This window comes from Melitaea cinxia, chromosome 13, assembly GCF_905220565.1.
Source record: "Melitaea cinxia chromosome 13, ilMelCinx1.1, whole genome shotgun sequence".
Lineage (NCBI taxonomy): Eukaryota > Metazoa > Arthropoda > Insecta > Lepidoptera > Nymphalidae > Melitaea > Melitaea cinxia.
In genome coordinates, this window is record NC_059406.1 from 4516151 (window position 1) to 4531630 (window position 15480).

The 15480-nt window shown below is 36.4% G+C and overlaps 2 protein-coding genes across 2 annotated transcripts in view; both read left to right on the forward strand.

Annotated features, from left to right (window-relative positions):
• Positions 1-1577: 1577 nt before the first annotated feature.
• LOC123658856 (B-cell receptor-associated protein 31-like) lies at positions 1578-2925 on the forward strand. Its single transcript, XM_045594149.1, has one exon. The coding sequence runs from the start codon at positions 1905-1907 to the stop codon at positions 2532-2534; it is 630 nt and encodes a 209-aa protein (XP_045450105.1). The 5' UTR covers positions 1578-1904; the 3' UTR covers positions 2535-2925.
• A 5359-nt stretch (positions 2926-8284) lies between these two features.
• Positions 8285-15480, forward strand: part of LOC123659195 (ral GTPase-activating protein subunit beta) — a 38626-nt gene continuing 31430 nt past the window's right edge. The window contains exons 1-10 of the mRNA XM_045594447.1: positions 8285-8320; positions 8476-8634; positions 8911-9148; positions 9704-9733; positions 9937-10171; positions 10334-10494; positions 10720-10862; positions 11307-11430; positions 13826-13987; positions 15335-15424. Coding sequence (XP_045450403.1) covers positions 8285-8320; positions 8476-8634; positions 8911-9148; positions 9704-9733; positions 9937-10171; positions 10334-10494; positions 10720-10862; positions 11307-11430; positions 13826-13987; positions 15335-15424 — 1378 coding nt within the window. The remainder of the gene's footprint in view (positions 8321-8475; positions 8635-8910; positions 9149-9703; positions 9734-9936; positions 10172-10333; positions 10495-10719; positions 10863-11306; positions 11431-13825; positions 13988-15334; positions 15425-15480) is intronic.

Consider the following 15480-nt stretch of genomic DNA (forward strand, 5'->3'; position numbering starts at 1 on the left):
ATGATTGCAAAATACAGATTACAGATTTACAGACAATAAAATAAACGATTGTCCATATAATTAATACACGGTCTTATATACAGGTCATGCAACAGAGCCCAATGATGTGATCTCCTTGTTAAGCATGAAGGTTACATGTTATTTAATTACCTTCTTTATAATATTAGATAATACTATAACATTATCATCAGTGTCATTCTGTCAAAATATCAATACCTAATTATTTACTATGTCTTATTTTATTGTTGAATAAAGCCAATATTCTATTTGGTTCTGTCTTTATCTGTATCACCCAATTTGAAAATTTCTAATTTTCAATTTTCAATGGTCTGGTGAGGGATTAGTACAAGAAGCTTATATAAAACAGTGGAGAGTGTATCTAAAATATTTTAGTGAAGACAAGTAGTCTTGGGTAGCACATGTACGATGTACTAAAAGGTTACGTTTAGTCTTGAGTAGCACATGTACGATGTACTAAAAGATTACGTTACTTAGTAAGGTACGAAATGTAATAGTACCAAACGTCAATCGCTGTTCGGAGTCCGGATTAGGTCCGAACTTCGGACCTAATCGGACTAATCGTACACTGTAACAGTACTATCAACTGTATACTTGAACTACGTTCACCGCGGTCCGATGAGTTTGTATTGTACGACTATGGGTCCGAGTATCACACTGTCCGATTGTCCGAGACAAAGAGCAACACGGAGGGGAGTAGCCATGTACAGCCCTCTGTCAAGGTATAAGGCCAAATGGCCATATGCTTACAATAAAACTAGTTACAGCCGCATTGATCACTAGACTAAATCTAGTTGCGCGATTGAATCAACGTCCTTCAAAAAAATGCCAAATTGTTCTGTTTTTTGCTCCAAAAAAAAAAAAGATCTGCCACGTCAAATTTACTAAAACATGGCGTTACCTTTCATACGTAAGTATTTTTTAATCACATTATTACTTGTATACTTCTTTTAAACCTTTTTTAAACTTAAAAATTACAAATATTATCGGTCGTGTTGGCTCGATTTGTTTACCAACACAGGCCGCTCGCCCTCATACAATATGCGGATCGGTCGAGCGACTGATCGGAGTCTATTTCCGAGAAGCCACTGTCGCCGAGCGATAGTGTTGTTACCGGTTTGTTTGTAGATGGCTATCGATAAAAACGGCAAAGGCAAAAGAGGAGACAGACATTTTTGAGATTTTGATTTATTTAAAATATTATATTGCTAGCTTTTTTTAATAAACATAGTTATATAATAAAATTGCATTAAATTAAATATAATACACGTATTATGAGTATTAATACATTTTACTAGAACTACTTAATGTGAACTTCGACCATAATTTTTTTATATAAAAATTTGGCAGGTTTTCTAAAAATCCAAATTTAAGGGATACATGGAAAAAAATTCGAACTCATGATGACTTTGAATTATAAAGAGCTTCGAATTATCGCAGGTTTGAATTAATGAAAGTCGACTATATATACTTTTTGATGAGTACCTCAAACGAGGCACCTCATGAGTGAGGGACGCATCTCTGCTCTATAAGCTCTATTCCTCAAATGGCAATTCTTTAGTGAAATGTCAATCTGTTATCAAAAGAAAACTTTCCGAACTCGTTTACTGCAATTGAAATTCGATACGAATTCGATAAAAGTTGTCAAAGAGTAAAATACAAGTTGTACTTGTATCGAAATGGTAATGTGAATTGGGAAATATTTACGTACGTGTTCCAATCGCAATAAGTGAAGTAATAGATGTAGTACTTTCAATAAAGATAAAGTGTACAAATAAAGAGAAGATTGTGCCGAATCAAGTTTAATATCCGATATAATAAAGAGTATATAAAGTGCCGGTCGGAAAATTTTAATTAATTGTAATTTTTTTTATATAAAAGTCACCATGTCTATTCAATGGACATTCATTGCCGGATATCTTTACGTCGAAATTGCCATTGTTATTATTTTAATAGCTCCTATATTTAGTCCAAGAAAATGGTATCAATTCTTTCGATCAAGACTCTTTTCAGTTTTTCGAGAGAGAACGGCTATGTACTTTTACGGTCTATTGGGTATCTTGTGCCTGTTCTTATTTGACTCCATTAGAGAAATGAGAAAGTACTCTCATCCAAGTGAACCCGGCCACAACCAACTAGCGAGTGAAATGAAAGGAAGTGTAAAATTATTTCGATCTCAAAGAAACTTCTACATCACAGGATTTGCAATATTCTTATCATTTGTTATCAGAAGATTAATAACAATGATAATAATACAATATGAATTGCAATTAAAGGCAGAAGCAATAATAAAAAAAGCTGAGGATACTGTAAAATTAGCAAAAACTACAGTTGTAACACACAGTATTCAAAGTGATGACCAAAACTATGAAGTAAGAAAGCTAAAATTAGAAGAAAATGAAAATTTATTGGAGGAACAAAAGCTAAGGGTAAAAGACCTAGAAGAAGAAATAATTAAATGGAGACTTAAATATGAAGAAGCTATTAAAAACTCATCGGGACAAGGAGATAAATAAAAATAAAAAAGGTCATCTTTTCTATTACTAGTCGATTAATTTTGGTGCTGTAACTACTGAAAAAGATATACTGATATACTACTGAAAGAGACTTAAAATTATTGTGATACAGAACTGATATTGTAAATTTTTAGTTTTTTGTTACCTAGTTAGATGTTATGAACATAATTTGCTGTGTGATATTTTTCATTTACAAAAATTGTTGTTGTAATTTAAGTTGCATTCATGTATACTTTTACAGAAGTGTAAACATTAAAATAATTAGTGATTGTTAAATTCTTACATCTAAATAACTAAAATGTAAAACTTCAAATGTCATATATTTGCCTATGTTATAATTTGTATATTTAAGGTTAACATGTACTAGAAATATTAAAAGTTTTATACATTACTAGCTGTGTCCTACTGTTTCACGCCAGTTCATCTGAGAAAAAAAATAGTCTACTGCTATCCTTGGTAATTAGCCTATCCAACACAAAAACAACTCAAACCAGTAGTTCCTGAGATTAGTGACCTTAAATAAACAAATAAAAAAAAATAAACTTCAGCTTTATAATCTTATAAAGCTGAAGATCTAATGTATAAAATTCTCGTATCGCCGTGTTTGTAGTTAAACTCCTCCGAAACGGCTGTACCGATTTTTATGTAATTTTGTGTGCATATGGGGTAGTACCTCGACCTTACAGAAGATCACAGCAAAATAATACTGTTTTCAAGCAGTAGTGTGTTCCTGTTGGTGAGTAAGGTGACCAGAGTTCCTGGGGGGATTGGGCATTGGGTCGGCAACGCGCTTGCGATGCTTCTGGTGTTGCAGGCGTCTATAAGCTACGGTAATCGCTTACCATCAGGTGAGCCGTATGCTTGTTTGCCGACCTAGTGACATTAAAAAAAATATATTGGGTAGATCTGAGAATCGAACAACATCTATTTTTCATCCCCCTAAGTTATGAGGGGGGGGGGAGGGATTTAGGGGTTAATCACATATATGGCAAAACAACGTTTGCGGGGTCAGCTAGTCTCTATATAAAATTGTCATGTCACAATGTTAGTAATCATACCAGAACAAGTTATGAACAACACAGACATATCATCAGCACTCATATGTAAATTATACAATAATGTAGATAATTTAAAACAATTAAAATAGAGCAAAAAGGTTATTCGACATCACAGGAGACCGAAGAGCTGGCAGCTACTTTGGACTAAGAATTAGTCTAGCTATTCAAAGGGGAAACGCTGCCAGTATCTTCGGAACCTTGCCTAAAGGGACTCCTTTTAATAATATTTTTTAGGTATTATATAAACTTATGGTTTAGAAATTATGATTTTTTTTTAAAAATCGAAATTTCAATATTTTTGACACAAAACCACTCTGTTATGAAATGTACTGGACTGAATTGAATGAAATTTGGTATAGGTATAGCGTAATAACCTACCTATCGCGCTATATATGTAAATATGACTGCATTTTTTTATTTCACTTTTTCTGAAGTTTTTCTTAACTTTTCGGCAAAATATTGATTTTCGAAAAAATCCTGTGAACAAAAATGTACCGCTAAGGTGGTTGTTCTTCTTCTTCTTCTTCTTCTTCTTCTTCTTCTTCTTCTTCTTCTTCTTCTTCTTCTTCTTCTTCTTCTTCTGTTACAATGCGAGTGGCTTCCCACTATCCGCCACCCGGGGACGCGCCCAGTAGGAGGATCCAGCAGCTTCCCCTGGGTCGAGTTACCCGCCCTGCCTAATCAAAATAATAAATAATATACTATGTAACAATTAATTCGTTTGCACGAATTAACTATTGTAAGAGTCTAGGTTAAGTTAGTAGCAGAATACAACATGCACTGTGCCAAGCCAAAGCCAAGACTTAGCCGCGGTTGTTTCGGACGTTATACACGTCAGAATGACTCGAGTAATAGAATGAGTGAGGGTAGGTGAGTAGCGAACGATGTGTTAAGTGGCGTGATCGGTGCATCTGTTGTTTATAAATATCTTGCTCATTACCTACGACAGCACAAGTGCCGACATACACAAATCTTTTTCTATTTATACTGTTAGTAGTTTAGTATTACTAATTTTTTAATTACATAAGCTTACGGTCCTGATGATAATTGGTTATCATAGTCTAGGAAAGCTTGCAACATTAGGTAACAAGGGCGTTGCCAGCCTTACTCACCACAGGAACACACGACAAACACTACTTGAGGTAAATTTATTTCTTTTCTTCATCTACAGTTATACAAAATTCTCGAAGACAAACTCATCAAACCAAACAGTATTGAGGCCGGTTATACTTAAAGCATTCGAACATTTACAAGAATTAGAAATAATAAAGCCATTAAAAAAACACCGACTCCATATCGACCGACATTTTTACTGAAATTGTTTTTTTGCGCCATCTGTTAGCTTTATATCGTAATGATAGAACTGGCAACTTATTTTAACCAACAAAATTCACTAAGCATCCAAAAAGTCATTACACAAATACCTACTATCTACAGTGAAATAGTGTTTGGACCGCAATACCTCCTATTAGTTAATATAAAACTACTGTAAAAATAATAAACTTTGATTTTGAGTTCGTAAATACCATCCATCATCTTCCTGCCCTTATCCCACTTATGTAGGATCGGCACAACATGTTTTTCTCTTCCATTCCTCTCTATTATTCGTCACTTCAGTGCTTACTCCTTTCTTTCTCATATCCTCACACACAATCCATCCATCGCTTTTTCGGTCTCCCGATCTCTCTTCGTCCTTTGACTTTCATCCCTAACATGCTTTTATCAACATAGCGTTCATCCCTCCTCATTACATGCCCATACCACGCTAACCAATTGCTCCTCATTTTCTCTGTGACGGGTGCTACTTTCAAACTTCCCCTTATATCATCATTACAGCCTATACAGTCCACTGCTGGACATAGGCCTCCACAAGTTTACGTCAAAAATAACGTGAACTCATGTGTTTTGCCCATAGTCACCACGCTGGGCAGGCGGGTTGGTGACCGCAGTACTGGCTTTGTCGCACCAAAGACGCTGCCCTTATATACTCATTTCTAATCCGATCTTTCCTCGTTACTCCACACATCCATCTTAGCATTCTCATCTCGGCTGCGTGCACTCTTCTTTCATCTGTCACTTTTGTTGCCCAACATTCTGATCCATACATTACGACAGGTCTTATGATCGTTTTATAGATTTTCCCCTTAAGTTTAAGGGGCATTCGTGGATCACAAGCTGTTCCAGAGACCTGTCGCCATTTCATCCATCCCGCATTTATTCTATTTTTCACGTCTATAACCATCCGTAATTTTGTTAATATTTAGTTTTAATACCTATGTGGCTACCTACCACATCGAACTATTATTACTTAAGTAGTAATAGTAATTCAATGAGGCTACTACAAGACAACTTACCTGATACCGATACCTTTACCATTTAACCTTACCGATACCTTTACCGTAAAAATACCTTCACTGTTCATAACCTTAACCATTACCGTTACCAAGATACATTGACGTGTTCGTGAAACAGAAACTACATAGCTCTGAAAAGAACTGTTTTAATGTTCGTGAAACAAGATTGTTAGCTCTGAAAAGAACTGTTTGAAAGTAGCACAGCACACCATGCAAGCGGATGCACCAGCAATCACATGCACAGATCTTCACGGAAGTCTTCAAGCTAACTTGCACGTATTCTTCATGTATATTTTCACGAAGCACAATCACGCCGCCGCCGAGTGAAGTACACGTCAGAGATCCGTTCGCCGCGCCGATCGCCGCCGAAAAGAGCGAGCCGCGGGAACGTATGTTCTATATATAGATATCGCTCTGCGCTACCGTGCCTCCGACTCGCGACGAAGCGCATGAGTAATCGACAGCGGCACGCGCGGAGAAAGAGATAGCCACGTGCGGAAAAGAGACGCAAGGCTTACTAATAAAGATCTCTGATTGGTTATACAACTTCTTTACTATTGATATACTTAGTTTTTTAATGCTAATAATTTTATATAAATATTACCATTTTTTGTTTAAATATATTCGATCGACACCTTCTGAGAAGACTTTTATTCCGACACTACAACAGTCCCTAAACCTATCTCCTGTAAACTTGACCTCAAAGCACTAAAGAGGTATTGGCAGCTTACGGTCGTTAAACAATACAGATACACTTTTTATTTAACTGAGGTAGGGCACAGCAGGAATTTCCTGCTCAAAATATAGAGCAGCCCGACTGGGGTAGCACCTCGACTTTACAGAAGATCACAGCAAAATAATACTGTTTTCAAGCAGTATTGTGTTCCTGTTGGTGAGTAAGGTGACCAGAGCTCCTGGGGGGATTGGGGATTGGGTCGGCAACGCGCTTGCGATGCTTCTGGTGTTGCAGGCGTCTATAAGCTACGGTAATCGCTTACCATCAGGTGAGCCGTACGCTTGTTTGCCGACCTAATGACATAAAAAAAAAATACAACAACCAGTCGGGTACTTAAAGAATTGTTATATATTTTAGCGGTCCCGGTTGAAGATATAAAGTAAGCGGTGAAAGGGTTTAAGGCTCTGCCGACTGAAATCAATCATTGGTTCAATAATTCAGTTTTGTAAATAAATTTTTGTTTGGTATTTGTGTTTTGGTATGTGTATTGTATTTGGTATATGTGTTTGTCATAAACGTGAAGGTGTGCAGAGAAAGATATGAGTGAGTGATAGCAAATAGAAAGAGAAAATAATAAAATATGAAGAGTAGATAGTGAATGAACTGAGAAAGTGGACACAACCATTAACCGGCAGCACCGTAATACTACGAGTACATTCAGCTAAATTAGTTCAATTATTCAATTCAGTACAATTCGTTAATTGTAAATAATTTTGTGGTTGGTTACCAAAACAGAAAAAAAACGAATGTCCATTTTCAAGGGTGAAATATCGATTCATTGAATCGAGTCAGTAGGTACAACATATTGCTTTAAAAAACCGCTTTATTTGGTTTGAAAAATCGATTCTTCAATTAATCGATTTCAGATCGCTATGTATATTATAGTCAAATGGTCAAGAAGCTTATACTAAACACTTTAAGCATATTATAAGCTTCTTCTTCTTCTTTTACTTTGGCTCCCTGAAGGATTTGCCAATATCTGAGTGGAGCTTAGCTTATGTTATGAGAATCGTTAAGTTAGGGCAGAAAACTTTGCTTTGTGTAAGGCTTTGTGGGAGTGCAAGTCGTAAGAGCAAAATAAAGACTAAGAAGTGAATCAGAAAAAACGTCGGAGTCGGTGCCAGTTTTTCACAATTTTAAGTGCCGTTTAGTATCTGAAACAAAAGACAAACAAACATATATAAACATTGGTTAGTAGGGTTAATCAAGACAAACAGTGCTACAATCTAATGTTATTTTGATTAATATATGTACATAAAATGTCATTAAAACTGAGAGTGAACTAATGATAAAAGAGACCTCAGGTTATAAAGCTTCTTGATTATAGTCGACACTCGTCACCGTCAGCTTTGACGGTTTGACCGTCAGTGTTATTCTCATGTTATTCTGTCAATGTCAATAGGTGGGTGAATTTGTGAATTCTAATATATGTACCTATCTCGTTATAGTAAACTTGCGTTAGACAAATAAATAAAAAGTTTTTTTGACGTTCTTAGAAAATAGAAAAGCATCCTAACAAGTCGTTTAATACGTTTTACTACTACTAATTGTACGTAGATTCCTGATTGGAAAGTGTTGTATACCGTTAGGTATACCTTATTTATGAATGTGGGAATCTTTAACAGAGTCAACAGCAAAGTAAGTTTTTCTTTGTATACGTATTAGTATTTTAATGATAATGTAATCGAACTTGATAACTAAGGACGTATAATGAAATTTGGGTGAAATTATGTATCAGAGTATAAATGCTTATGATGAAGAATATAAGTGTGTAACTAGAAATGTACTTTTAGATCAAGGAGGGTGACGGAATGTATTCAGAATGGAACTCTCTACCACTGGAGGGTGGTGGACGTGGAGTGCTCGGTGCAGTGGGTGGCCGAGATGTGGTCTTAGCAGTTGTGAGGCAACTTGCCTCTCATCAACCTAGCCCACTTACTACTGATGCTGAGGTAAATTAAGGTTTAGGCCATAACATTGGTAGTAATATAGTTTAGAGATAGGTCTAACATAGTCCCGACTAGACAATATAGGTAAACATAGATAAGATTATAAAGTATAATTTTTTTACATCTTATTTACATTACAACTTCAATAAAAAAATTGAATTTTGCTTTAAAAACTTATGCATAACACATAAGCAAACTTAATGTGTAACAAAATGCTTTTGTTTTAAAATATTCTTTTACAGGTAAAAAATTCTATTTGACCTTTTTTATATATTTAAGGTTGAGTGGGTCCTGGAAGTGATTCGTTATGGACTCTCACTGCCTCTCTCTGAGCATGAAGCTCTTAGAGATTGTGTTCGTGTGTGCTGCTCATGGCTCTCAGCTTTGCTGCCTCCCGCTGCTCCAGCACAGCCACCCCCTCCTGCCGTGCCCCCACCCTTAGCTGCAGAACCACATCGATATGCCAATAAAATTCTCAACCACCTCCATAATTTGTTTGTGCCACGGCCAAATGAAAGTAAGTAGAACTAAAACATGATACTTTTGTGTTATTGGAACGAACTTCCTTACGGTAGGCTTGACATTTGGCTGGGCGACCGAACTGAAAAAAATATGATACTAAAACCGTAAGAAAAATATATAACGGAAGTGAATATCAGTCACACGACTGTATAATATGACGTTTGTAAAACTAAAATATTACTACTAAACTTTTTTTTTTAAATTATTTCATACTGTCGACAAAAATAAATAAAGACTTTTTTTTATTTCATTTAATAGTTTGATTTATTATTATTATTATTATTTTGTTTGATTTATTTTATTTTACGGTATCTGTTATTTTCTAAAATACTAAATTTCCTAAATACTTTTATGTTCTAAACTAGAAACCACACAAAAAAAAAATCAAGAACTAGAAAATATATATAAAATTCAACATTTTTATTTTCTAATTGTGTTGCTTCTATACTATCTGAAGAAACTTCGCTTCTACCTGGTGTCCCATGACAACACATAATTTTTATAAAAAATTGAGTAGATCATAAATATATAAGTATTGTTTTTTTACAAGCTCTCACATTTATTTATCAAACGGAATTAGGTGAGTATGATGTAGTATGTAGAATGTGTAATGCGTTATGTTAAAGAATAAACAAAAACCATACCTAGCATAAGTAGTATCATTTTTAATTTGCACAATTATTGATTGATGTCAAATAAGATTTTTTTCTTGTTTCTATTAAAACTATTCAACACTCAATAAATACTTTACTAGATTGTAAGTTAAGAATTTTTTTTTTGCAGGCGGAAATCTCATAAGCAAACAGGCCGTACTTTGCCACCGGGTTCTTCGTCTAGCACGTTCGTTAGCCGACAGTGCATCCCTTGGGCCACGAGAGTGGCGCTCTCTATTGCTACTATTGTTAGCCGCTGCAGCAGCACTGTTAGCGCCCCCTGCGCCGCTCTATGGCGCCGCCGAGCAGCTCTGCGAACGAGTCCTCTGTGTGCTCTTCGAAGTGTGGATACTAGCTTGCCACAGGTAATTAATTTATTTAATAGGCGCGAGGAAAGAATTTTTTTTAGTTGAAATGTGACAATGAATTTTAACATTTCTAGGGCTTGTTATTACAGACAGATCTATCTGAGAAATGGTTTTATTTTTAAACCCTTTTTTAAAATACTGTTCGTAAATATCCACCAGATGCTTCCCGTCGCCGGCGCTGTGGCGCACCCTGCGCGAGCAGTGCGTGCGCTGGCGCCACCGCGCGCCGCTCACCGAGCAGTGGGCGCGCGTGTCGCTGTGCCTCACGGCGCGCCTGCTGGCGCACATGTACGGCCCGCTCTACCCCGCCATGCCCATCGGTCGGTGCACTCTCATGTACTCTCATGTCTCTCGTACTTTGTCATTGCTTCATATATTGTTGTCCTATGTTTAATGGCTCATAAAATAAAGTGCGTGCGTACGGCTCACCTGATGGTAAGCGATTACCGTAGCTTATAGACGCCTGCAGTACCAGATGCATCGCAAACACGTTGCCGACCCTATCCCCAATTCCCTCCAAGAGCTATCTATATAATTTTCTGCAGGTGAAGAGGATGCGAATTTAGTCCCAGCGGACATGAGCGCTGAGGCGGTGATGCAGAGCTGGTACCGCATGCTGCACACCATTGGTAACCCTGTTGACCTCACCAAACCACACCTCATTAGTCAAACGCCCGAATTCCTACAGGTGTGTTATATTACAACGACTTTATACATTGATATTAAAAATATACTTCTTTGTTTTATTATTATTCGATGACGCGTTGGCGCAATGGTCACAGCACTGGTTTGTGGCTGTTACACTGGTGGTTGTGAGTTCGATCCCCGCACATGACAAAAATTTGTATTGGCCATACAGATATTTTCCGTGGTCTGGGTGTTTGTGCAGTCCTAGTGGGTCTGCCTATGTTATGCTGTCGGTCCCGGTTGTTATCATGTACACCTGATAGTGATTGTTACTCATAGTAGGGAATATATCTGCCAACCCGATCCGACCCGATTTGACACAGAAATTCTTTATTATTTTTTAACCCCAATGATTTTGGATTTTTTGATTAAATTGAAAATCAATTAAAAGTTATCTTGTGCGTCAAATGATAGTTTAGCTAAGCAATATTATTCCCTGGTGTAGTACTGGATGACGGCGGAGGAGGGGCGAGAGGGTCGGGAAGGGCGGGAGGCGTGGGTGGGAGCGCTCGCGCACATCTTCCACCGCGCGATGCTGGGTGTGGCTGCCCATGTTGATGCCTTCCTCGGTGAGTCATGTAGAAATATTTGTCACCTAAATTCTCTTAAACGGCTATGGTTGAAATTTTGTGTGTACATTTCAATGGGTTCAGAACACAATTGGACTAGGAAAGTGGCGCTCCTATCGGTATGTCATCAATGAAATTTGATAGCTGCTATCCTAGACAGCACTATACAATCTACTGAGTCCGTTTGTCTATTTATAAAGGTTTTTTTTTTATTTCCAAAAATTATCTTTAAAACTGCTGACAATCAACAGAATATATAAAGAAAATAACTGGGTAAAACTTTTTTGATAAATTATTTAAACGCAGCGAAATAATAACATATTTTATTAAACTTAAAGCTGAAATGAACACGTTTCGTTGTTTGGTGTGTGTATTTGGTAACTATTCTTTCGATTTAATTTTTCCCTGTGTGGGTTTTATCTTAATAATAATACTAATATAATATTTGTCTGTCTATATTGTTTCACGTAATGGTTCTGCTTATCGACTAAGGGTTGATTTGATTTGAATAAGTTTTCTTAATAGATATGCCTAATATTTGACAATTAACAGTTATTCAAGGTATAGATGAGAATCAAATCACATAATCTGTGCATTATTTCTAAACTATATACGAACTACCAATAGAATAGAAGCAAAAGTTTTAGTTTAAATTGAATCTTTTTTTTTGCCTAATCTACTTCCATTTATTTTTTTTATATTTTTGGTAAACCTTTAAAATAGTATCTAGTACCTGATTTAATTTAATGTTTCTCTCTTGTAACCAACCTGTGTTCACGTTTTGTTCGAGGCTGTTTCAAATTATACGAAACTGTATGTAGGTACATGTAGTTTTATAATCGAAAAACTTTGTTTATGAGTCGATAGTTAGTTGAGACTCATTTCAATCTGGATAATCTACACAACAAAACTAAGCTAATATTTACTTTGTTTTAATCATTAATCAGAAATATAGCATGATATCCTTTTTTTGTCGCTCGCCTCTTAATCTGTTTTCTGCAGAGGTTGTTAGATATACTTAGAATATTTTAATAATGTAAAATTTATTTCTATACTTTCAGCTAAATATTACGTACAACTATACATACTGTTTTATAATGCACACTATTTACTTAATCTTGGACTAACTTAGAAAATCATATCTTTACTTTTATTAAAATATCGTTAATATGTTGTCTTTGGATACTTCAGTACTATTTATAGTTAATGCTTGTAACTAAAAAGTAAACATATGAACAAATAAAAATGTCTCGATCCCGTCAACAGTGGTATGTCAAGGAGAAAAGTGAAATAAATGATACTTTTTATTTTATGGTGTTAAATATCTATTCTTGTTTCATTATTTCGTTTGAGTTTTTTAGTGACAAAATAAAAGTTTTACTTTATTTATTTTAATTTTGTTTGCAATGTTTTTTTCTGGTCTCAGTCTTTTTCATATGCCACTCTTGACGATTTGGAGACGTGGTAAGGTGTGTGCGGTATGTTATGTAATTAGTAATGCTAGTGCTGGGACTCCACGCGTTTTTTTTATCAATTTACCCGGGGTACCTACAAAATTCGTAATTTAATCTAGAAAGTCGATTTATAAAAAAACCATTTTTAAAATTGTCATTCGAGTTGCAGAGTCAAGTTAGAAATTAACTCTACAAGGCGTTGTACAGTTAATTTCTTTAGTATCAAAACCATCACTTTCAATTGATTGTATTTGTCTATTTGAGGTTATGATGCACTAAATACAATAACCAGTGTTTTGTCTTATCAATGCAACCTTCTCTACGTAGAAAAAGCGGCATATGGCCAGCAGTGGGATATTGTAGGTTAAAAAGTTCACAGCTAAATAAAACTCCTCTCTAGTGTTGCGTTTTTGCGGTAAGGTAGTCGGAGCTCTTGGAAAGGGTCGGAGGAAGGGTCGGCAAAGCGTTTGCAAAGCGTTTGCAATGCTCCCAGTATTACAGGAGTCCATAAGCTACGGTATCCGCTAAATATGGATTCAGTGTAAGGGTAAAGGGTGTTTAAAATATTGATTGGCCTGTCTGAGGAAGTACCTAAATCTAGAACACAGCTAAATAATACTGCTTTCGAGTAGTGTTGTGTTTTAGTGGTGAGTACTTTAGCCAGAGCTCTTGAAGAGGGACAGGAATAGGGTCGGCAACATGGCAACGCTTGCAATGCTAAATAATCCAGGCGTCCATAAGCCATCCAAGTATCCACTTACCATTAGGCAAAATCGTAGGCTTGTCACTTTTGAAGTATATAAAAAAATGAATATAAAGACTGGGTTGATTTGGCTCTGAAACTCGCGGACGAGTCGATCAATTGAGGTTCGATGTCGGAGTTTTGAGAGTGGAGTCGCAGCGCGGGCAGGGAGCGGTGTGAGTAGTGGTGTGCGGAACAGGGCGCAGCACGGCGCGCTGGTGCGTGGAGAGCGCGGGCGCGGGGGCGGGCGCGGGGGCGGGCGCGGGCGCGGGGGACGAGGGGGAGGTCACGCCGCCGGCGCACCGCCGCCTCGCCAAGTCCTTCAGCGCGGCGCGCCCGCGGGACAAGCCCAGCGAGAAAAGTATGACGTCGGACGTGTGGGGCGTGTCATGTACTCGTGTACTGCGCTGCCGTGCTTAAGTAGAAGGCAGTAAACTGTAGATAAATCTCGGAAAATTTCGTTGAAAGCTTTCGATTTGTTTGATTTGAAAAATAGTATTGTAGTATAATGGGTCTAGTAAAATAGGTTTAATGATATATTTTACAATTGTGATAATAAAAAAAAGGTAATGGCATCAAAATTTAACAAAAGCATTGAAAAGCGGTTTGTCTCTTTTACCTAAGCACAACAGCGAGAATTATTAGACGTTTAGTATCGTCGGTGTTCCGTGCTCTAGTAAAACTGGTGCTTAATAATAGCTCATAAACATTACTATCATCGCAGTACTTGAGAACACTGAATGTATACTGTAATGGTTCATGTTCATTTGTGTTAATTATAAAAATGAAATATACAAATTGATACCACACCGCGTCGTTACACGATACCACGTTGTACCGTAATGTTTTGGTCGAGACATGATGTCCCATGTGTCTTTTATTGAAAGTTTTGTCAAGATTAATATTTATTATGCCATAGTTCATTATTATGTCGACCATAGGCACAATACACTATTAGACCAGATGTTTTACTGAAAACGTCTTATTAAACAGACTCAACAAAAAAAAAAAAAAAAAAATCAAATATATTCATTTTGATGTACCTACGTTGAATTTGATGTCTCATCCTACCTAAAAAAATAATACTGGCTGGGCCAATTTTGAACATAAAATCAATCTCACAAATGATTATAACAATACCAGTTCTGATTTCGTTCAAACGCATTACCACGCTTTTGAGCGTGGAACATCGACAATACACGAACTTTACCTATATGTACATTTAAAATTTATTAGATAAAATTGTACAGAAAACGATGACAATTCCCACAGGTCTAATATTGACCCCCCATACCATTCTGAAGTTTAATCGCAATAATTCATTCAGTTAAACTATTATGTAGGTAATTATGCATGAGTCTTAAGTGGTTGATATATGCTAGTATTAATTTGCATTCTGTAGTGTCTCCTTTTTATTTAATTATTGTAGTGATAGTAGATCCTAATTTACTTTGATTAGTGGATTAATTTAATTCATTAATTGTATATTTGATGTACAGTCGTAGTTAGATATTAAACTGCACAAGGCTTTTTGCTTCCTTTTTTGCATTTCGAAAATATTTCACACTTTTAACAATGTCACATTTTTTTATTATACTAATTTTGTCATTTGTATGTTTTTCAGTCATTTAGAAGTTTCTATTTCGTTTTAGGAATCATAATCACAACGTTATTATTTTGGGGTTTTCATTGCAACGTTGTGTTATAGGTACACCCCGGTCATCCTTGATTGGTTTGACAAGCAGTCGACCTTCTAGCGTCGTTCCGGCCACTCCGCCGAATTCTATCAGTTCACAAGGTAAATTATAAGGTGTACTTGTTAAAATAATGTTACATTAATACGCTTCAGCCTGT

Bases quoted from the DNA above. Each gene is read 5' to 3' on its own strand.
- LOC123658856 (XM_045594149.1), top strand. From the start codon at position 1,905: ATGTCTATTCAATGGACATTCATTGCCGGATATCTTTACGTCGAAATT.